Below are 21,154 nucleotides of genomic sequence, written 5' to 3'. Positions count from 1 at the left end.
CAAAGTGCCATGCTTGAGCACTGCCTGGACAGCAGGTGCAGGAGGTCGGGGAGCCACTAGGGGGATCTCTGGTTCCGTCTTCCTTCCACGCCTCTGACCACCCCCAGATCTGCCCCCATCCCACCGGGCCCCAGCCTGTTCCCCGGGCTCCCTCCCTGGAGAGAACCCCGGCTTCCCTTGGCTCTTTTCTGAGGTCTAACCTCTGTCTGCAATGTAGCATGCTGCTTCTTTTTTTTTTTTTTTTTAAAGATTTATTTATTTTTATTGGAAAGTGAAATATACATAGAGGAGGAGAGACAGAGATCTTCCGTCCGATGATTTCACTCCCCAAGTGACTGCAACTGATGCTGCGCCGATCTGAAGCCAGGAGCCAGGAACCTCCTCCAGGTCTCCCATGCAGGTGCAGAGTCCCAAGGCTTTGGGCCTTCCTTGACTGCTTTCCCAGGTCACAGGCAGGGAGCTGGATGGAAAGTTGAGCTGCCAGGACTAGAACCGGCATCCATATGGGATCCTGGTGTGTTAGAGGCGAGGACTTAAACAACTATGCTGTCACGCTGGGCCCAGGAGCCTCATTTTTGAAACTGTATAAAGGTGACTGTCATATCAAGAAGGAACATACTATGCAGTATGCATCTCTATTCCTAAATCAAAGGTAGATCTCCAATGAAACTGTTAACTATATCTTGACAGTAGGAGGTCTATAGCTACAATGTCAGGATACACTTAAATAGCAGAAGGATGGATGTGTGACTGGTGCTGAAGGGCTATATTGTTGTTATAATAAGGGGTTAATCAGCGGGAGGGAAGGTAATTGGGGAATGTGGGAGGGGCAATCCCTGAGCCTATGGAACTGAATCTTAAAAACAAAACAAACCAAAAAAAGCAACCTCATTTTCTCTCCATTCACAATGTTCACCTTCTTGCACAGGTGCTTCAAGTACTTGCTGCCTGCACCTCCACCTGGCCTCCCCTGGCATGCTGGGCTGGGCTGGCTGGGTATCCTGTTAGCCCTCACTCAGGCCTCAGTTTCACAGATAGGGCCCATCATTTGCATAAAGAACTCTTAAGGGCCCCTAGAGGTTTCCCTCTCTACCCAGCAGGAAATGGTATGTTGAGCGGCAGGCAGGCTCAGGGGACTGCTGGCTCAAGGAAGCCATTAAGCTTGGGTGTGGGCCTGGTACAGTGGCCTAGCAGCTAAAGTCCTCGTCTTGAACGTGCCAGGATCCCATATGGGTGCCCGTTCTAATCCCAGCTGCCCCACTTCCCATCCAGTTCTCTGCTTGTGGCCTGGGAAAGCAGTCGAGGACTGCGGACCGCCCAAGGCCTTGGGACCCTGCACCTGTGTGGCAGATCCAGGAGGAAACTCTCAGCTCCTGGCTTCAGATTGGCTCAGCTCCAGCTGTTACAGCCATTTGGGGAGTGAACCACCAGAGGGAAGATCTTCCTCTCTGTCTTTCCTTCTCTCTGTATATCTGCCTTTCCAATAAAAAATAAATCTTAAAAAAAAAAAAAAAGCCTGGATGGGTTTGGTGGAGTTTTGTTGACCTATAACTCGGCTGTTCTGGTTACCCTGCCTGCAGGTGCCCTAGGGGGCCCTCTTTGCAGCCACCATAGGTCTAGAAGCGTCCTCTCTGTCATACCTATGCAACTCTGTCTCCTGACCAGGAAGGACTCCAGCCTCCAGGTTACAGATGATGTCCTGGCCCTGGGGAGCTGGGAGTCCGGCAGCAGGAGATGGCACTGTCCCGTTCCCACAGTGCGTGGAGATGGCTACTGGCTGGGCAGGGCTCGCGTGAACTGTGGAAGTCCTGCTGGACTCTGCCATAAATGCCTTGGCCTCCCAGGGCTTAAACACATTTTTTATTTGAAAGGCAGACGCCACAGAGACTTTCCATCTGCTGGTACACTCCCAAATGATTGCAAAAGCTGGAGCTGGCGTGGGCAGGGGCTGGGGAGCCTGTTGCTGTGAGTTCAGGATCACAGCCCCAGGGTCCTCACCAAACACCTGTGAGGAGTTTGGAGTTGTGCAGGAGGAATATCTGTTGCCTACAGCAAGGCCAAGGGAGAGATGACCTCTCTGCACCTGCACAGGGTGGCCCTGGCCTGGCCTGGCAGAGGCAGCTGGGAGTGACTCTCACAAGGAGCATCCACCTCTGACCCTCAGGGAGCGAGAAAGGCTGTGGGGAAAGGCTGGGCAGGTGGGAGGGGTCGGGGGGAGCGTGCATGAGTGGCGTGCATGAGTGGCTGAGCTGAGGACACCAGGGAAAATGTAGCTGGGAAAGGGGTGAGGGCAATAGGAGGAAGGGTTGGGATAGGGAAGTCCAAGGGACAGGAACAAAGAAACAGACAGGAAGGCCGGTGAAGGGCACCCCAACTCCAGTGAGCCCCTACAGCACCCCAGGGCTGAGTCCACAGGGCAGACGTCCCCTCCTCGGGGGTGCTCCCAGACGGCAGAGCAGAAAGTCAAGGGCTAGGGCTGCTGCTGTGGCACAGCAGGTTAAGCCACTGCTTGCACCCAGTCCCGGCTGATCCACTTCCCATCTAGCTCCCTGCTAATGTGCCTGCGAAAGCCTTTGAAGACATTTGGGAAGTGAACTAGCAGATACTTCTCCTTCACTTTCTTCCCCCTCTTTCTCTCCTTTCTTTTTAAACTCTGTCTTTCAAATAAATAAAATGAATCTCTTTTTTTGTTCTAATTTTATTTTATTTTTAATATTGCTTACATAGTAGAGCGGGATGCATGTCCATGTGGGCCTCAGATTAGTGTGGAGAGGGTTGAGGTAAGGAGGAAGGTGGGTGAGACAAATGCTTTAGTTATTTCTCTTCCTCCTGTGTCATGCAGGGGACCAGGGAAGGGTGGTCCACTCCTTTCTGTCAAACTACATCAGCACCCAAGGTGGAAAAGGTCATTTGCTGTCACCTTAGAGTCCCTGTTGTGGGGGAGAAGGGTCCAAGGATGCTGCTTGAGTGGTCTTTTTTTTTTTTTTAAGATTTATGTATTTTTGTTGAAAGTCAGATATACAGAGAGGAGGAGAGACAGGGAGGAAGGTCTTCCGTCCAATGGTTCACTCCCCAGGTGGCCGCAAGGGAGCTGAGCCAATCCAAAGTTAGGAGCCAGGAGCTCTTCCGGTTTCTTTCACGCAGGTGCAGGGTCCCAAGGCTTTGGTCCGTCTTTGACTGCTTTCCCAGGCCACCAGCAGGGAGCTGGATGGGAAGTAGGGCTGCCTGGTTTACAACCAGTGCCCATATGGGATCTCAGCAGGTTTAAGGCGAGGACTTTAGCTGCTACACTGTCACACAGGGCCTGAGTGGTCTTGATGGTTATGTAACATTGGCTTCATTGTGCCAGGACTGAGAATTTTTTTTTTTTAAAGATTTGTTTTTTTTTAATTTTTATTGGAAAGGTGGATATACAGAGAGGAGAGACAGAGAGGAAGATATTCCGTCCGATGATTCATTCCCCAGGTGGCCGCAATGGCTGGAGCTGAGCCTATCCTAAGCCAGGAGCCTCTTCTGGGTCTCCCACGCGGGTGCAGGGTCCCAAAGCTTTGGGCCATCCTTGACTGCTTTCCAGGGTCACAGGCAGGGAGCAGGATGGAAAAGCAGGGATGCTGGGATAGAACCGGCGCCCATATGGGATCCCGGGCATGCAAGGCGAGGACCTTAAGCATTGTGCCATCATGCCGGGCCCCGAGAAAATCTTTTATGTTTTTTAATGAAAGATTGGTTATGTCGTTGAGAGGGATGCATGTCCCTGTGCACCTCTGAACAGTGGGGAGGGGCAAGGTATGGAGGAAGGCGCGTGGTATGCATGTTTCAGTTCCTTTTTTCTCTGCTGTGTCTGCAGGGTAGGTGGGGGAGGGCTGCTCCTGCTGTCAGACTACATCAGCCCCCCAGGGATAGGGGATGGTCATTTGACAACACCTTAGAAATCCCAATGTGGGGAAAATGTTGCCAGGGTGTTCCTTGAGTGGTTTTGATAGTTCTGGGACATCGTTGGCTTCCTTGCAGCAGGGCTGCGACAATCTTCCCAAGGTCTCTTGGCTGAGCAAGTCCACCTTAGTGCATCTCCAGACCAGGATACTTGCTTTGAAGCTTGGTCGGAAGAGTTGTCTAACCTATTCTGCTCTCCATCCTCTGCGAGGCAGACATCTGGTCTAGATGAGCTGGCTGTCATGTCTCCAGTGTGCAGCTGGGCACTCTGTCCACTGCACGAGCATCAGCAACTGAGGAGGTCCAGTCCTGACACATGCATTCCAAGCTTGGACCACAGGTCCTGTGATTTTCCTCGTGGCTGGGGTTTGAGTACAAGGAGCTAGTTGGGGAGTCCTCAGACCTGACTCTTGTGTGCAGCAGCCAGTGTGGGGGCAGCTGTGGTCTGTCACTTGTGCCAGTGGATTCAGCTGCCAGGTCATCTGTGTCAGCCCCAGCCTCATTTCTCAGGCGAGCCCAGCCCAGCTGGCTTGCCACGGACCTAGTCTTTTGTTTTGTTAAGATTTATTTATTTTTATTGGAAAGTCAGATATACAGAGAGGAGGAGAGACAGAGAGGAAGATCTTCCGTCTAATGGTTTACTCCCTAAGTGGCTGCAATGGCTAGAGCTGAGTCAATCTGAAGCCAGGTGTCAGAAGCTTCTGGTTTCTTCCACGCAGATGCAGAGTTCCAAAGCTTTGGGCCATCCTCGACTGCATTCCCAGGCCACAGGCAGGGAGCTGGATGGGAAGCATGGCTGCTGGTATTAGAACCAGCACCCATATGGGATTCCGTTGCATTCAAGGCGAGAATTTAACTGCTATTCTACTGTGCCGGGGCCCACACACCCAGTCTTAATATATATCAGCAGGTGCTATAACCAGTCAAGGTGACCCCCAGACAGCCCCACCAGGCCCACCTTCAGCCCCAGTTTTTGCATGTGCTGGCATGTGTTAAGGTCTAGCCCAGACCGTTGTGTATCTGTCTAGCTTGTTTGTGTTTTATATTTAATTATTTTTATTGGAAAGGCAAATTTAGAAAGAGAAAAGGAAAGGTAGAAAGATCTTTTTTTTTTTTAAGATTTATTTATTTTTTATTACAAAGTCAGATATACAGAGAGGAGGAGAGACAGAGGGGAAGATCTTCTGACCGATGATTCACTCCCCAAGTGAGCCGCAATGGCAGTGCTGCACTGATCTGAAGCCGGGAACCAGGAACCTCCCCCAGGTCTCCCATGCGGGTCCAGGGTCCCAAAGCTTTGGGCCATCCTCAACTACTTTCCCAGGCCACAAGCAAGGAGCTGGATGGGAAGTGGAGCTGCCGGGACTAGAACCAGCGCCCATATGGGATGTTGGTGTGTTCAAGGCGAGGACCTTAGCTGCTAGGCCACGCCGCCGGGCCCGGGTCCATCTGTTGGTTCACTTCCTAAATGGCTGCAATGGTCAGAACTGAGCCACTCCAAAGCCAGGAGCTGGGAGTTTCTTCTGGGTCTTCCACATAGATGCAGGGTCCCAAGGCTTTGCTCCGTCCTTGACTGCTTTCCCAGGCCACAAGCAGGGAGCTGGATAAGAAGTAGAGCAGCTGGGACGTGAACCTCACTCATATGGGATGCTGACACTTGCAGGTGGAGGATTAGCCAGTTGAGCCATGTGCACACTCTTGAGGACTGTGTCTCAGTCAAGCCTGCTTCTAAATCCAGCCAACACATATCCTGATGGGTTTCTGATGCCTTGTGCAGCCCTGCTCGCTCCCAGCCCTGGCTCTTGTACTCAGCAGCAGGAGCTGCAGCTTAGCATTAGATTTCCTATAGTTCCCCTACCAAGCCTGCTCCTAGTCCTGGATCTTCCGCTTGCCAGGGGGTACTGTAGTCCAGCCTGAAATGACTTGCACATTGTCCTGGAACATTCCAGTGGGAGCTGTGGTCCAACTTGACCAGCCTGCATGCATTCTGGCCCTCACATGTGCCCCTGCGTATGGCATCCTAGCTCAGCCTGGCCTCTCCCTGACCCAGCCCACGTGCTGGCTGATGGGTGCTACAACCCTGCCCGGACCAGCCCACCCTCATCCCAGCTTCCAGTAAGGACGTCCCCAAAGTTCCCCTGCCAGGCCTGCTCCCAGTGTGTACCAGCAGATGCTGGCTGCAGCCCAAACTGGCATGACCCACCCCCAGTCTCGGCATTTGCTGGCAGGTGCTACAGCCTGACTCAGCTGTGCCCACCCTCAGACCCAACTCTCACCGGAGGGTGCAACAACCTAGTCCAGCCTGGCTCAGCCCTAGCCTTGGCCATTGTGTGAACTTTTTCTTTCTTTCTCTAAATGTCTGCATTGACTAGAGCAAAGACAGGTGGGTCGAAAGCCAGGAGCCAGGAGCTTCTTCAAGTTCTTCCATATGGGTATAGAGGTCCAAGCACTTGGGCTGTCTTCTGCTGCTTGCTCAGGTGCGTTAACACAGAGCTGGATCAGAAGTGGAGCAGCCGGGACTGGAACTGGTGCTCTGGTAAGGGATGCTGGCATAATGATTTCTGGGAGGAGCCCTTTCTCTTCATTCAGAGGAGCCCTTTGAGCCTGAGGTTCAGAGAGGAAGTGACTAGTCCAAACTTGCTAGGGACAGAGTGGAGTCCGAGCGTCCTTCCGCATCTCCGTTGGCTTCTCCCCTTGGTTTGGAATCTTCCTCACCAATTGGGTTCCCAGCAGTGGCTTCCGAGACTCTTTCTGCGGGGACTTCCGGCAGTGGCCACAGGGGGGCAGCAGCGGGAAGACAGGCGCTGCCCCAGAGCCTTGAGCAGGTAGATGTGGGGTTTCCAGGTCTTAGACACCTACAAAACGCCCTCCCAACCTCAGGGCTGAAGTCCTGGACTTCCAGCTTCTCCCCAAACAGCTTCCACTCACTTGTTCATCTATAATTCAGTCATTTATGGGGAACTCCCCTTGTGCCTGGCCCTGGGCTGGCATCATTTGTATATAGAGGCTGATTACACAGTGCTGGGACTGCTGGAAGGAAGGGGGATTGACCCGGGGGACAGGGGAGCAGCCTGCAGAGGTGGGATATGGTGGGACTGCTTGTCCAGGAGGCTGTCCTGCCCAGAAAATGTCTGGCTCGGGAGCCCCAGCATGTATTTCTTTATCTATCTATCTATCTATCTATCTATCTATCTATCTATCTATCTATTATTTTAAAGATTTATTTACTTTTTTTTTTGGAAAGTTAGATATACAGAGAGGAAGAGAAACAGAAAGATGGTCCATCTACTAGTTCACTCCCCAAGTGGCTGCAATGGCCAGAACTAAGCCAATCCAAAACCAGGGGCCAGGAGTATTTTCTGGGTATCCCACATGGGTACAAGGTTTCAAGACCTTGGGCCATCCTTGACTGCTTTTCCAGGCCACAAACAGGGAGCTAGAAGGGAAGTAGAGCAGCTGGGATACGAACTGGCACCCTATGGGATCCCAGTGCATGCAAGGCAAGGACTTTAGCCACTAGGCTACCATGCCAGGCCCCAAATCTTAAGATTTTTTTTCTTAAAGATGTATTATTTATTTTTATTGAAAGGCAGAAATACAGAGAGGAGGAGAGACAGAGAGGAAGATCTTCCATCCAATGGTTCACTCTCCAAGTGACCGCAACAGCTGGAGCTGAGCCAATCTGAAGCCAGGAGCCAGGAGCTCTTCCAGGTCTCCCACATGGGTGCAGGGTCCCAAGGCTTTGGGCTGTCCTCGACTGCTTTCCCAGGCCACAAGCAGGGAGCTGGATGGGAAGCAGGGCTGCCGGGATTAGAACCAGCACCCATATGGGATCCCAGGCATTCAAGGCAAGGACTTTAACTGCTATACTGTCGTGCTGGGCCCAAATCTTAAGATTTTACTTTAAAGAGTTACAAAGAAAGGGAGAGACAGAAACAGAGATCTTTCATCGGCTGGTCGTAACAGCCAGAGCTGGGCTTATCCACTGTTTCCACATTCTCCTTTTTCCTCCCTGTATCTGGGGGAAGAGAGGATGTAAGAGGAGAAGCTACACCTGGGCTTTTCCAAAGTTGGGAGCCCAGAGCTTCTTCCAGGTCTCTCACGTGGGTATAGGGTCTCAAGGCTTTGGGCCATTCTCTGCTGCCTTGCGAGGTTGTTAGCAGGGAGCTGGATGGGAAGTAGAGCAGCCAGGACTAGAACCAGTGCTGATATGGGATGCTGGAGCCGCTGGCATAGGATTAGCTTGCTATGCTACTATGCCATCTCCCACGAGCACAGCATGTTCTGTTTCCCTTACCACAGTGTCTACAGCAATAACTGGCCCAGTTTAGGTACTACAGTACATGTTGAACAACCTTTCCTTCGTAGACCCCCAAAAGATTCTGCCTCTCCTTCTCCTGTTGCCCTGTCCTTCACCAGCCAGGCTCCGGGCTTCGCTGCTCCTGGAGCAGTGGTGGCCACATGCACTTGCAAATCACACTCACACGTGGCAAGGCGGGTCAGTTGGGTGGCCGCTGTGGCGAGCTCAGGTAAAGAGAAGCAAGCTAGGGGAAGGTGCCGCTGAGCCATGGTGGACAGGCTTGCCTTTGGCGGGACTGACCTTGACTGCCCCTCGCTCAGGACTCTGACCCCAGGGTGGGGTTGAGGGGACACTGATGGGGCCTAGCTGCCTCCCCTCCCCACAGCTGGGAAAGCTGGTCCATTTCCCCCACGCCCTCACTCTGTCTTCCTGCAGACACAAGCAGTCTCTTGTGTGCAAGCGTCCTTCACAGAGGCCTGGACACCTCCATGGAGTAGCCTGCCTCTTCTGTGACCAGGGACTCTCCGGGCAACTGTGTTCCTGAGTTCTTGGGGGTCTCCCTAGGGTCCTGGGCCAGCCTCAGCTTGCACCTACATCATCTTCCTGAGTTCCTGTGAGGCAGTGCAATCAGATATCCTGAGCTTCCAGATGGAGACCCCAGGCCGTCCCAGTTTGCCTCTCTGGCCTTGTTCTGTGTGCCCCTCCAGTCACCCCCATCCCCCCGATTCCCTGCCTCACCTCCCATTGGCTGGGCACAGGACTCACTCAGCAGCTTGCCCCGGATGTCTGCATGGTGCCCTGTTGGCATTTCCCCTGGGTTATGGAAAGACAGGGCGTCACATATGCTCAGGAGTTTCGTGGGCTGGTGGTGGGCTTGGGAGGGAAGTATCGCTTGGGGGACTATTTGCGCAAGAGACCTGGAAGGGTGGTGATGACAAGGTATGTCTCTGGCAGGTGCTGGAGGAGGAAAAAGCCTTGGTACAGTGAGGGCCAAGGAATGGAGCAGGCAGGCAGAGGGACTGGCCCCCAGTAGGTTGAGGTCACCGAGAATGATGACAGCTAACGGGTGGGGAGGGAAACCGGGAGTGAAGCAGAAGGAACCGCCAGCAGCGTCAGCCTGGTGCAGGGGAAGCCGTAGCTCAGGCCAGGAACCTTAGGAGGAGCCAGGAGGATGGCCTGGAGACTGAAATGGGAAGGGAGGGTGGGGCGAAGCTCAATGCTTGGACACCAGAGACCAAAACCAGAGGCTGGAGGAAACCTCTGGGGGAGGGGCTCGGATATGGGCAAGTTTGCCATTCACTGCCTAGCCTTGGAGATGAGTGTGGGGTCTGGATCCCTGGAGGGGAAAGACCCTGTGAGCAAGGCAGCAGGAAAGAGAGAGCGGTAGGCAGGGTCATGCGCTGGCCTCCATGAGTGGAGTCCCAGGTAAAGGGCAAAGATGAGCTGGGTTGTCATACAAACTGTAAAACCACCAAGAGCCCAGAGTAAACGATCCCGGTATATTCGGAGGCTGCAAGGTATTTACGCTACCCTCTCTCTTGCTTCTTATTGCTGCCCTGTAGGAGGGGCTATTATCGGGGGCGGCAGTGTGGCACAGATCCCACATGGGCGCCGGTTCAAGTCCCGGATGCTCCACTTCCCATCCTGCTCTCTGCCTGTGGCTTGGGAAGGCAAAGTTGAATGGCTCAAGTCCGTGGGCCGCTGCGTGCCCCACATGGGAGGCCTGAAAGCTGAGCCATCCGGCCAGGGAGGCCTCCACGGCCCTGGGACGCCACACTCCGGCTGCCGCTCCCGCCTGGCCAAGGGAGGCCGCGGCTCGAAGCGGGAATCACGGGCGCTCGCAGGGCTCCAAGCAGCGGAGCCTCCACCGACCACACCCGCCCCCCCAGCACACCCCGCGGCCCCGGCCTGACGTCACCAGACACAGCCCCGTGGTGTCAGGGTCACGTCATCTCTCCGGAACGATCCATTCTCCCAGTGGGGAACTCGAGGATTTGCCTTGGCCCATGATTTACCATACAGAAACACAAAGGCAGCTTGAGAAACGTCTTCAACAATTCTAGTGCCGGTTAGTGTTTTCTTAATGTATTTAGGGCCTTAAAGGTAAGAGAATGTAAGGTTCATTTCAAAAATAGTAGGGAGTCATCCCCCCTAACGGGAACGTAGTCGCGCCCGGCCCGCCCCGGAGTCTGCGCGGTGGGGGGTTATGACGTAAGCGCTGGGCGGGGCCTGGACTGTTCCATTTGCGTCCGGGCAGGGGGGCTGCCTCAGGGGTCCGGGCGGTCCTGGGAATGAAGGTTTCTCTGCAGGGTTCTCTCCTCCTTTCTGTCTCTGTTTAGACGCGGGTGGAAACATGGGGGCGCGGTTTCGGGCTCGTCTGCCCTCTGCGTAGGCAGGAGGAGGGCGGGCGGCACCCCTCGGCTGCCCGCGTGGGCTGGGGAAGCCTCGGCCGAGCGCTCGCCCGGCCCCATGGCCCCGCAGGGAGGCGCCCCGCGGCTGGTGCTGCTGTTCAGCGGGAAGAGGAAATCCGGGAAGGACTTCGTGACCGAGGCTCTGCAGCGCAGGTGTCTGAGGGGCGGGAGGAGTGACTCCAGGGGTGCGTTTGCAAGTGAGCGTTGAGTGGGGGGTCCGGGGGGACAGGGCAGGAGCAGCGCTGCGGATCAGGGGGTGTGGGAGCAGGATTGCCGCCGTGCCACACCCACCCCAGACACCAGAGACCGCCCCAGAGACCACCCGCCTCTCCGAAACCCCTAGGCTGTAGGTCTTTAAATGGCCCGGAACCAGCGTGCATGACAGCTCCTGGCCAGGGAGCGTTGGTGACTGACACCACGTTGTCACGAGGAGGAGGGGCCGAGGTTCAGCCAGCCCATTGGCTTTGGAACTACATCCCAGATGTGGCTCAGCACCCAACACTTGAAGGACTTTGAGCCTTTACCATGTGTCCGGAGCTGTGTGCAGCGGTGACCTCCCTGAATCCCCCTAACCTCTTTGTCAGGTGCAGCACTACATTGTTTTTTTTTTTTTTTTTTTAAAGTTAGCATGAGTTTTCCTTTTTTTTTTTTTTAAAGATTTATTTTTATTATTCTTTTATTGGAAAGGCGGATATACAGAGAGGAGAGACAGAGAGGAAGATCTTCCGTCCGATGATTCACTCCCCAAGTGAGCCGCAACGGGCCGATACTATGCCGGTCCGAAGCCAGGAGCCTCTTCTGGGTCTCCCACGCGGGTGCAGGTTCCCAAAGCTTTGGGCTGTCCTCGACTGCTTTCCCAGGCCACAGGCAGGGAGCTGGAAGGGAAGCAGGGCTGCTGGGATTAGAACCAGCGCCCATATGGGATCCCGGGCGTGCAAGGCGAGGACCTTTAACCACTTGCGCCACCGCGCCGGGCCCAGCACTACATTGTTAAAATGTCACAGATGAAGGAAACCAGCCTCTGAAATGATCAAAAGCAAACCAAGGAAACATGCCCGGATCTCAAAGTATTCAGCAAATCTAGGATTCAGTTCAGCTCCGTCTGAATGCAAAGATTGCTTCAAGCAGCTGTATCTCATGGCCTCCCCACATGACAGCACAGCCAGGCCCCCCATGGTGTGGGTTCTGTGGTCTACAGTCTTGCCAACTGCAAATCAAAAACCGTTCATTGTGGGGCCTGTGTTGTGGTGTGATGGGTAAGGCCTCTGTTATGGGTGCTGGTTTGAGTCCTGGCTGCTCCGCTTCCCAGCGAGCTCCCTGGTACTGCACCCTGGGAAAGCAGCGGAGGAGGATGGCACCCATGTCAGAGACTCAGATGAAGTTCCTGGCTCTTGGCTTCAGCCGGGCCCAACTCTGGCTGTTGCTGCCAGCTGGGGAATGAATCAGCAGATGGAAGATTTCTCTCTAACTCTGATTTCCAAATAAATAAATACATCTTTTTTAAAAATGTATTTATTTAATTGAAAAGGCAGATTACAGACAGGAGGAGAGACAGAGGAACTTCCATCCGATGATTCGCTCCCCAAAGGCCGCAACGGCTGGTGCTGCGCCAATCTGAAGCCAGGAGCCAGGAACTTCTTTCCAGGTCTCCCACACAGGTGCAGGGTCCCAAAGCTCTGGACTGTCCTCGACTGCTTTCCCAGGCCACAAGCAGGGAGTGGAGCTGCCGGGACTAGAACCAATGCCCATATGGGATCCTGGTGTGTTCAAGGTGAGGACTTTAGCCACTAGGCCACGCTGCCAGGCCCAAAGTTATAGAAATTTTATCTGCATTTCCAAGATAGTGAACAGGGACCCAAGTACTTGAGCTGTCTTCTGTTGCCTTCCTAGGTGCGTGATGGAAGCCGTTTGGAAGTGGAGCAGCTGGGACTTGAACCAGCACTTGATATTGGCTTATTTCACTGTGGTTTATCTTGCTGTGCCACTGTGCTGGTTCTCTATGCTATCCTTTTGTTGTTGTTAAAGATGTATTTCTTTTTATTTATTCGAGAGAGGGAAGGAGAGAAGAGGGAGTGAGATCTCTCATGTGCTGGTTCACTCCTCAAATGGCTACAACAGTCAGAGTTGGGCCAGGCTAGGGCAAGGAGCCAGGAGCTTCTTCCGGGTCTCCCACATAGGTGCAGGGACTTAAGGCTTTGAGCCCCCCTCTGCTGCTTCCCCAGGGAGCTGCATTACAAGTGGAGCAGCCTGGCATGGCACCGTGGCCAAGTGGCTAAAGTCCTCACCTTGAATATGCTGGGATCCCAAATGGGCACAGGTTCTAATCCCGGCAGCTCCACTTTCCATCCAGCTCCCTGCTTGTGGCCTGGGAAAGCAGTCGAGGACGGCCCAAAGCCTTGGGACCCTGCACCTGTGTGGGAGACCTGGAAGAGGATCTGGGCTCCTGGCTTCAGATTGGCTCAGCTCCAGCCATTGCGGCCACTTGGGGAGTGAATCATCAGATGAAAGATCTTCCTCTCTGTCTCTCCTTCTCTCTGTATATATCTGACTTTGTAATAAAAATAAATAAATGTAAAAAAAAAAAAGAAGAAGTGGAGCAGCCAGGACATGAAGCAGTGCCCATGTGGGACACTGTGCTCCAGATGGAGGATTAGCTCACCAGGCCACCATGCTGACCCTGAGATGTGGCAGTGCTGCCTTCAGTACTTGTAGTGTTTGCACCGGGCCAGGCAGTTCTTACTCTACTTCAGTTTCTTATTGAAGACATGGAATGATACGGCCATTCATCCCAGCATTGTACCACTGTAAGGCCAGAGCTGGGATCAAGAGTCTCGTTCACATTTGTATTGCTTGGGTCCAAATACACCACCCAAGAAATGGTTGGTTAAGGACGTGGAGTGACAGGATATACGAGTTCAGTTTGTGGTGTTAAGTTGGTTGAGATGAGAGCGCCCCCTGGTGGTGACAAGATTAGTTCCGTTTACCTGTAGTCACCTAATCCGGCCCACTGATTTCATTTTGTGCATTTTACCCCTTAGTCTCTTGCAGTCATTGGAGTTTCACAATGGAAACACACACAGAAGCTGTTATTTCTATTTTATAGATGAGGAAATAGGATTGGAGAGGCTGAGATCTGTCACAGAGCTCCATGTCACAGAGCCACTGGTCATAGAAGTAGAACTTCAGTTCTGGCCCCCTGGATTCCACTTGCTTTTGGGGCACGGAAGCTTCTGGATGCTCTTCGTTAACCATGGTTCTTTTCTCCTTGCCCATAGGCTTGGCGCTGGCGTCTGTGCTATCCTCCGGCTCTCTGGTCCACTCAAGGAACAGTATGCTCAGGTAGCTGGTGACCTGGTGGCATCCTTGGTTGGGGTGGAGGCCTCCCCAGGTGTGGGAATTGTGGCTGCTGCCGGAGTCCTTAGCATGGTCTCGATGACGCCGCCCACAAGGGTGGCCACGGCGCGTGGTTTCTGGTGGGTGAATCTTTGGGGTCACGTTCAGCTGACCTCACTCATTGGAATGTTCCAGAATGTGTGTCCTGGAGATGCAGCAGGGGCAGCTTTGATGCTGTGTGGCCCCTCAGTCTCAGAGAGATTGTCTCCTTAGACAGGTAGGGACTTGGGCTGCACGTGGACTGCCAGGGTAGGTTATTATGTGAGGGGAATCCAACAGTAAGGTGTAGAACAGAGTGTGGAAAGTGTTGCCTTTGTGCAACTAAAGAGAAAACCTGGGATGACTGGGAACTGTAGACAATGTATAAATATACACTTAGTGCGCCTGAGTCACCTGAGGGGTGCACCTGCGCGTGGAGCATCCTGGGCTGACCCCAGGGAGGGGGCGTGAGAGGAGAGAGACTTTTTCCACTGTAGATGACTGTGTGTATATATATACATATATATGCCAATATACGTATATATATGTATACACACATATATGTATATATGACTATAAACAAATATATAAGCATATAATATACATGTATAACATATGAATGCATAAAATATATACATGTACTTATATATATTTAAAGATTTATTTGTTTTTATTGGGAAGGCAGATTTACAGAGAGAAAGGGAGACAGAGAAAAAGATCCTCCATCCGCTGGTTCAGTCCCCAAGCGGCCACAATGGCCAGAGCTGAGCCGATCCATAACCAGGAGCCAGGAACTTCTTCCTGGTCTCCCACACGGGTGCAGGGTCCCAAGGCTTTGGGCTGTCCTCGACTGTTTTCCCAGGCCACAAGCAGGGAGCTGAAAGGGAAGTAGAACAGTTGGGACATGAACCGGCACACATATGGGATCCCAGAGCATGCACGGCAAAGACCTTAGCCACTAGGCTACCACATCAGACCCATATATATATATATATTTATTTATTTAAAAGTTTATTTTTAAAAGATTTTATAGAGAAAAGAGAGACAGAAAGCTCTTCCATCTGCTGGTTTATTACCCCAGTGGCCACAACAGTCAGAGCTGAATTAATCTGAAAATGGGAGCCAGCAGCTGGGAGCTTCTTTTGGGTCTTCCATGTGCGTGCAGGGTCCTAAGGACTTGGGCCATCCTTTGCTGCCTTCTCAGTCCAAGGGCAGGGAGCTGGATCAGAAGTAGCGCTGCTGGGACTTTAACCAGTGTCCATAAGGGGTGTTGGTGTCATAGGCAGAGGATTAACTTGCTATGCTACTGCGCCAGCTCCCAATGAATATATGTTTTTTTTTGTTTTTTTTTTTTTTTTTTAAAGATTTATTTTTATTTTTTCATTGGAAAGGCGGATATACAGAGAGGAGAGACAGCGAGGAAGATCTTCCGTCCGATGATTCACTCCCCAAGTGAGCGCAACGGTCGATGCCATGCCGATCCGAAGCCAGGAGCCTCTTCTGGGTCTCCCACGCGGGTGCAGGGTCCCAAAGCTTTGGGCTGTCCTCGACTGCTTTCCCGGGCCACAGGCAGGGAGCTGGAAGGGAAGCGGGGCTGCCGGGATTAGAACCGGCGCCCATATGGGATCCCGGGCGTGCAAGGCGAGGACCTTAACCACTGCGCCACCGCGCCAGGCCCGAATATATGTTTTTTTACACTTTAAACTATGTGGATCAAATGACAGCCTTGTTAAAATAGGTTTATTTTTTTCAAAGTTTCATTTATTTTTGTTGGACAGTTAGATATAAGAGAGGTGGAGAGACAGAGAGAAAGACCTGTCTGCTGATGCACTAGTGGCTGCAGTGGCCGGAGCTGAGCTGATCTGAAGCCGGGACAGGAGCTTTCTCCGGGTCTCCCACACAGGTGCAGGGTCCCAAGGCTTTGGGCCATCCTTGACTGCTTTCCCAGGCCACAAGCAGGGAGCTGGAGGGAAAGTGGAGCTGCCAGGACCAGAACTGGCGCCCATATGGTACCCTGGCGCTTGCAAGGCAAGGATTTAGCCAGTAGGCCTCAGCTCCAAGCCCTAAAATATGACTTTGAAAAATAAATAGGAACCCTCCAAATTTCAGAACCTTCCTGGTGACATTAGTTTCCCACAAGGTGAAGGCCGCCTCCCACTTGTTACCTGGTTTTCCTCTTGATCATGATGCTTCCCAGGCCCTAACCCCCGGGAGCCCTGGGGAGGGAGCCATGTGGCTGTCAGCCCCTGGAGGGCAGCACTCAGGCCTGGAGTGTCCCCTGGTCAGAACAGCCCCTGCAGCCCGAGATACCTTCTGCCCGAAGCTGAATGAAAGAGTCCTGTCCCAGCCTGGAACCAGGAGCCTGGGGTCTGAAGGAAGGGAGGGGCTGGGGGCTTGGGATAAGCCATGCCACAAAGGGTGATGGGAGGATGGGGTGTGCGGCTTTGTCCAGCTTTCCCACTTTTGTTGAGGGCTAAGCCTGCGCCCAGGGGACACAGACTAATTTCAGGATTAGTTTAAGCCAGAAATAATTGGAAAGGCACAACTTGCCAAATAGAAAAACCAAGACTGCATGTTTTGAAGACAAAACCCCTTCTGAATTTTCCAGGCCCTTTCCCTTGCTGACTCTGTTGGGCCTTCCACTCCCTGTTGCCTTTTGAAAAATAAATAGGAGGATGGGGGGAAAAACAAATGGGAGGGGGAGGTGGGCAAGGGCAGGGTACGCAGTGGGTGAGTGCTTCTGGCTTTGGGACACCGATGCCACAGCTATCGCACCCTGTGCTTTGCACAGGAGCACGGCTTGGACTTTCAGAGACTCCTGGACGCCAGCACTTACAAGGAGGCCTATCGGAGGGACATGATCCGCTGGGGAGAGGAGAAGCGCCAGGCCGACCCAGGCTTCTTCTGCAGGAAGATTGTGGAGGGCGTCTCCCAGCCCATCTGGGTAAGAGAGCTCCCAGGCTGGCAGGCAGCTGAGAGAAGCCTTGTGCCCTGGCCCTCTGCAGTGGCCCTGCCCCTCTGCCTCAGCTCGGTCCATGTTCCCTGCATCTCTTTCTGGGACAGCCACAGTAACCTCCATGCTGGCTTTTGCACGCTGTGAACCATTTATCGTGCAGCAAGCAGAGTGCCCTTTGGAAAAGGCAAGCCGAGTCTTGGCCCATGGGTTCAGAATACCCAGGTGGCCTCCCTCCTGTGCTCAGGAGCCATAGAGAGCTCCTTGGCCCTAGTGTTTGGGTTTGCACCATCAGCACCTGCTACCTGGCAGCCACCTTCCACCTCAGCTGCAGCTCCCTCAACTCTCTCTGTCCCTCGCATAAATCAAGCTTCTTCTGGAAGCAGAGTCTGGGCACATGGCCTTGCACCTGCCTGCCTTGCCTTTTTTTTTTTTTCATTTAAAAAAAATTATGATACAATTCCATAGGCTTTTTTTTTTTAAAAAAAAAGATGTATTTATTTATTTTATTGCAGAGTCAGGTATATAGAGAGGAGGAGAAACAGAGAGGAAGATCTTCCATCCAATGATTCACTCCCCAAGCAGCTGCAACAGCCGGAGCTGAGCTGATCCGAAACCAGGAGCCAGGAACTTCCTCCAGGTCTCCCATGCTGGTGCAGAGAGTCTCAAGGCTTTGGGCCATCCTTGGCTGCTTTCCCAGGCTGCCAAAGCGGGACTGCCAGGATTAGAACCAGCGCCCATATGGGATCCTGGCACATTCAAGGCAAGGACTTTAGCCACTAGTCCACCACACCAGGGCCTCCATAGGCTTTTTAAAAATCTATTTATTTTATTTGAAAGGCAGATTTACAGAGAGAAGGGCAGGGGAGATATATAGATAGATAGAGAGAGAGAAAGAGAAAGAGAGAGAATATCTCCATCTATTGGCTCATTCCCCAAATGGCCACAATGTTTGGAGCTGAGCCAATCCAAAGCCAGAAACCAGGAATTTCTGGATCTCCCATGTGGGTGCAAGGCCCAAGGCTTTAGGCCATCCTTTGCTGCTTTCCCAGGCCATAAACAAGGAGCTAGATTGGAAGTAGATAACAGCCAGGACTACAACTGGTACTCATATGGGATGCTCGCTGTTGCAGGTAGAGGATCAGCCTACTGAGCCACCACACTAGCCCCCTGCCTTGCCTTTTCTTTCCCACTTCCCCACTTCCGGTTATAGGGCACCTGCCCAGGGAAGCTGTGGTAGCCTGGGCCTGAGCTGATGCCCTGTGACAGGTGCCCTGTGTGTGTCCCTCTCCTTTCCCAGCCTCATTCATTCTGCTGGCAAACACAGTCTGCCTAGGCCGGGCACAGAGCTCTGGGCCTGCAGATGGGCCAGGGACTGGGGATGGTTGAGGGCAGTTTTACGGATAGGGGGAAGCGTTGGAAAAGCAGCTGGGTATTTAGGACATCGTTTGCAGAACATAAAGGCAGGCAGGGGTGCTCTGTGTGCTTGCTGTGGGTGAAGGAGGGGTAGGGCCGGAGTGGATGAGGGTGAGAGGTAAAGGGTAGAGTTCGAAGAGCTTGGCCTTGGCTCCTCGTGAGATGGGGGTGCCCTGGAGGGCCCCGTGTGGAGGAGAGATGGAAGGTGGAGGAAATGCTTCCCCAGCTGCTGAGAGGAAGGGGAAGTGGAAGGGGAGTGGTTGGGTGGGGAGAGCCTCGTTCTGTGACCCGGATGGAACAGAGCCCACTGGGTTTGGCTGGGAATGGGTGGATATAGCACGAACAGTGAAGGTGGAGTTAGTGGAGGATGCGGATGGCAGACATCTGGTGAATGAGTGAATGAATGCTGAGCAGTATCCAGGCTGCTGTTAGGGAGGAGCTGTCCCACTGCTCCCCTCTCCCTCCCCTCCAGCGGCGTGGTGTCCTGTTGCTCACCTGTCCGTGTCCCTCCTCCGCAGCTGGTGAGTGACGCACGGAGGGTATCCGACATCCAGTGGTTTCAGGAGGCCTATGGGGCTGTGACGCAGACGGTCCGTGTGGTGGCCTCGGAGCAGAGCCGACAGCAGCGGGGCTGGGTGTTCACGCTGGGTGAGCTGCTCGCAGTGACTGTCCCCAGGGTTAGGGTCATGGCTTCGTCACCCATGGGTAGGGCTGTGGGGTGCAGGCACTCACCCTCAAGATCTAAGTTTCTTGCTCCTCCCCAGCAGCCCTGAGGGAACCAGTGAGAGGTTATTAGGGCATCCGAAACTTGGGGCTCAGGATTAGAAAGGCATGGAAAGGAACTGGAGAGGAAAATCAGATTAAGGAGTGGAGTGGCAAGGGTGTGTTTTTGTGGCCTTGGCTTGGTCCCCTTCCCTGGGCTGACTTCTCAGAGCGAGTGGGCTTCCTGGGAGAGTTGGCCAGGGATGCAGCCCTGTGGTCCTTAGCTTTCCAGTCTGCTGGGGGCAGTGGTGGCCAGAGGGTGGACCTGGTAAACTGCGCTCCTGTTTGATGAACACAGTGGTGGGGGTAGCAGGGAAAGGTCTGCTGGGTATCCCAGTGCCGTCCCCTTGCTGGGCCCTCCTCTGTGGACAGCTCAGAGGCACAACTCAGACCTGTTGTTCTCCCAGGGTCAGAGCCCAGGGGTCCGGGTCTCCTAATGGCTGCCCAGCTTCTGGGTAGCCAGGCAGGCCACACCTGTGCTCCGCAGCTTCTAAACATGATCTCGCTTTATCATGTACCAGCTGCACCCGGACAGCCACTGTCATTACCATTTCATGTGGCCCTGGGTCCAGGAAGCTTCAGTCTCTTTCCCAGGTCCCTAAGAGTGGGAGGTGGCTGCTCGCCTCTGCCTGTAACCCTGGAACATAGAGGTATCTTGAAGAGGACAGGTCGTGTGGGTATGGGGACACAAGTAGACACAGCTAGCCTGGGTGAACTATGTGGTGGCATGAGAAGTGGTAAATCCACAGGGACCCCAGAGGGAGGGTTCAGGGGGCCATGGCTGCTCGATGTGTCCAGAATTTCATGGTGTTAGCATGAACCCAGGGGTGGGAGAGCTTGGCTTGAGGGAGCAGAGGAGAGGCAGGGGTGGAGTGGGGGGTAGGTGTGGATTGCTGGGGCCTGACCTCACCATGTCTCCTCCACAGGGGTAGACGATGCTGAGTCAGAATGTGGCCTGGATGACTTTGGGGACTTCGACTGGGTCCTGGAGAACCACGGAGACGCCCAGCACCTGGAGGAGCAGTTGGGGAAGCTGCTGGAGTTTGTCCGCTCCAGGCTTTAGGGCTCTGGGGTGGTGCTGTGGTGCTGTGGTGCAGGGCAGGGGAAGGCCCCTGATTGTGCAGACAGCCTAAAACTGAGTTTCTGCGAGTGCTGGTGGATGCTGGATATGTTGGGAGATCTGTGGGGACCCTGTTTTCTCCACAGAGAGACTACCTCAGCCTCCAAGAGGGGAGACAGCTGTGTGTGGAGCAGAAGCATTGGCCTGCAGTGGTCTCGATTCCCTGAGTTGGGCTGCCCTGTGGGGTTCCAATAAACCTCCTTGAGGCACACACCTGGAGCTCAGCAGCTCTTATTTCCCACACACACCCTGCAGGTGGCAGGCCTGTTCCTGGCAGAGATGGGATGCAAGTCCCAGGGCCCCGGCCTTGGCGCTGGCCTGGCAAGGGCCCCTTGGAAGTATGTGAGGCTTTTGGGGTTTCTGCATTTCTTCAAGATTCTTTTTTGCCGCCTTGTGAAATGGGCAGGGAGTGTTGTGTTTCTTTTAGTGACTGGCACATGCCAAGAACTCAGCAAGGTGAAGCAGGGTCAGAGGGTTCCTAAGTGTTCATGCTCAGGGCAGAATGGAAGCTGCCCGATGCTCTGCCATGGCCTACATCCCTGCCACATTCCTGAGTATGCGGTGCCAAGGCCCTGGCCCCTTGGCATCTTGAGGCCGAGCCTCTCTGTCCCTTCTTCTAGCTGACCTCATTCTCCTCTCATGCTTTGTGTTTGTTCTCATGTTGAGAAGGTGATGGGCTCTGTATGACCCCAGCTGAACCTGCCGCGCTCTTGGCCCAGTCTCTTCGTCCTCTGCTGCCGCCTCCCCTGCTGGGTGCCAGGCTCCAGGACAGCCAGGTAAACAGGACACAGGCTGTTCCTCAAAGAGCTTTCCATGGAAGAAGAGGCTGAGAGGCACCCTGGGAGCCAGAAGCCTGAAGTCAGGGCTGGGGCTGGGATCTCACGGCC

At 53.6% G+C, this 21,154-nt stretch overlaps 1 protein-coding gene across 1 annotated transcript; it reads left to right on the top strand.

Moving 5' to 3' along the window:
• The first annotated feature begins 10,490 nt into the window (after positions 1 to 10,490).
• Positions 10,491 to 20,476, top strand: PMVK (phosphomevalonate kinase). The gene is made up of 5 exons (XM_040998997.1): positions 10,491 to 10,797; positions 13,920 to 13,983; positions 16,808 to 16,960; positions 18,904 to 19,033; positions 20,074 to 20,476. Exons 1-5 carry the CDS (start codon positions 10,703 to 10,705, stop codon positions 20,208 to 20,210), a joined length of 579 nt encoding a protein of 192 aa, XP_040854931.1. The 5' UTR covers positions 10,491 to 10,702; the 3' UTR covers positions 20,211 to 20,476.
• Positions 20,477 to 21,154: the final 678 nt, after the last annotated feature.

Source organism: Ochotona curzoniae, unplaced genomic scaffold (genome assembly GCF_017591425.1).
Source record: "Ochotona curzoniae isolate NIBS_2020 unplaced genomic scaffold, NIBS_Ocur_1.0 scaffold_1037, whole genome shotgun sequence".
In the NCBI taxonomy this organism is placed as follows: Eukaryota; Metazoa; Chordata; class Mammalia; order Lagomorpha; family Ochotonidae; genus Ochotona; species Ochotona curzoniae.
The sequence above is the reverse complement of the archived record's forward strand: the minus strand, read 5'-3'. Positions and strand labels throughout refer to the sequence as shown.

What these genes read in the sequence shown, in the direction of transcription:
- PMVK (XM_040998997.1), top strand. Translation starts at nt 10,703, where the DNA reads ATGGCCCCGCAGGGAGGCGCCCCGCGGCTGGTGCTGCTGTTCAGCGGG. An exon ending in ACCGAGGCTCTGCAGCGCAG is followed by an intron (nt 10,798 to 13,919) that starts GTGTCTGAGGGG and finishes CCTTGCCCATAG; the next exon opens with GCTTGGCGCTGGCGTCTGTG. An exon ending in GGGCTGGGTGTTCACGCTGG is followed by an intron (nt 19,034 to 20,073) that starts GTGAGCTGCTCG and finishes TCTCCTCCACAG; the next exon opens with GGGTAGACGATGCTGAGTCA.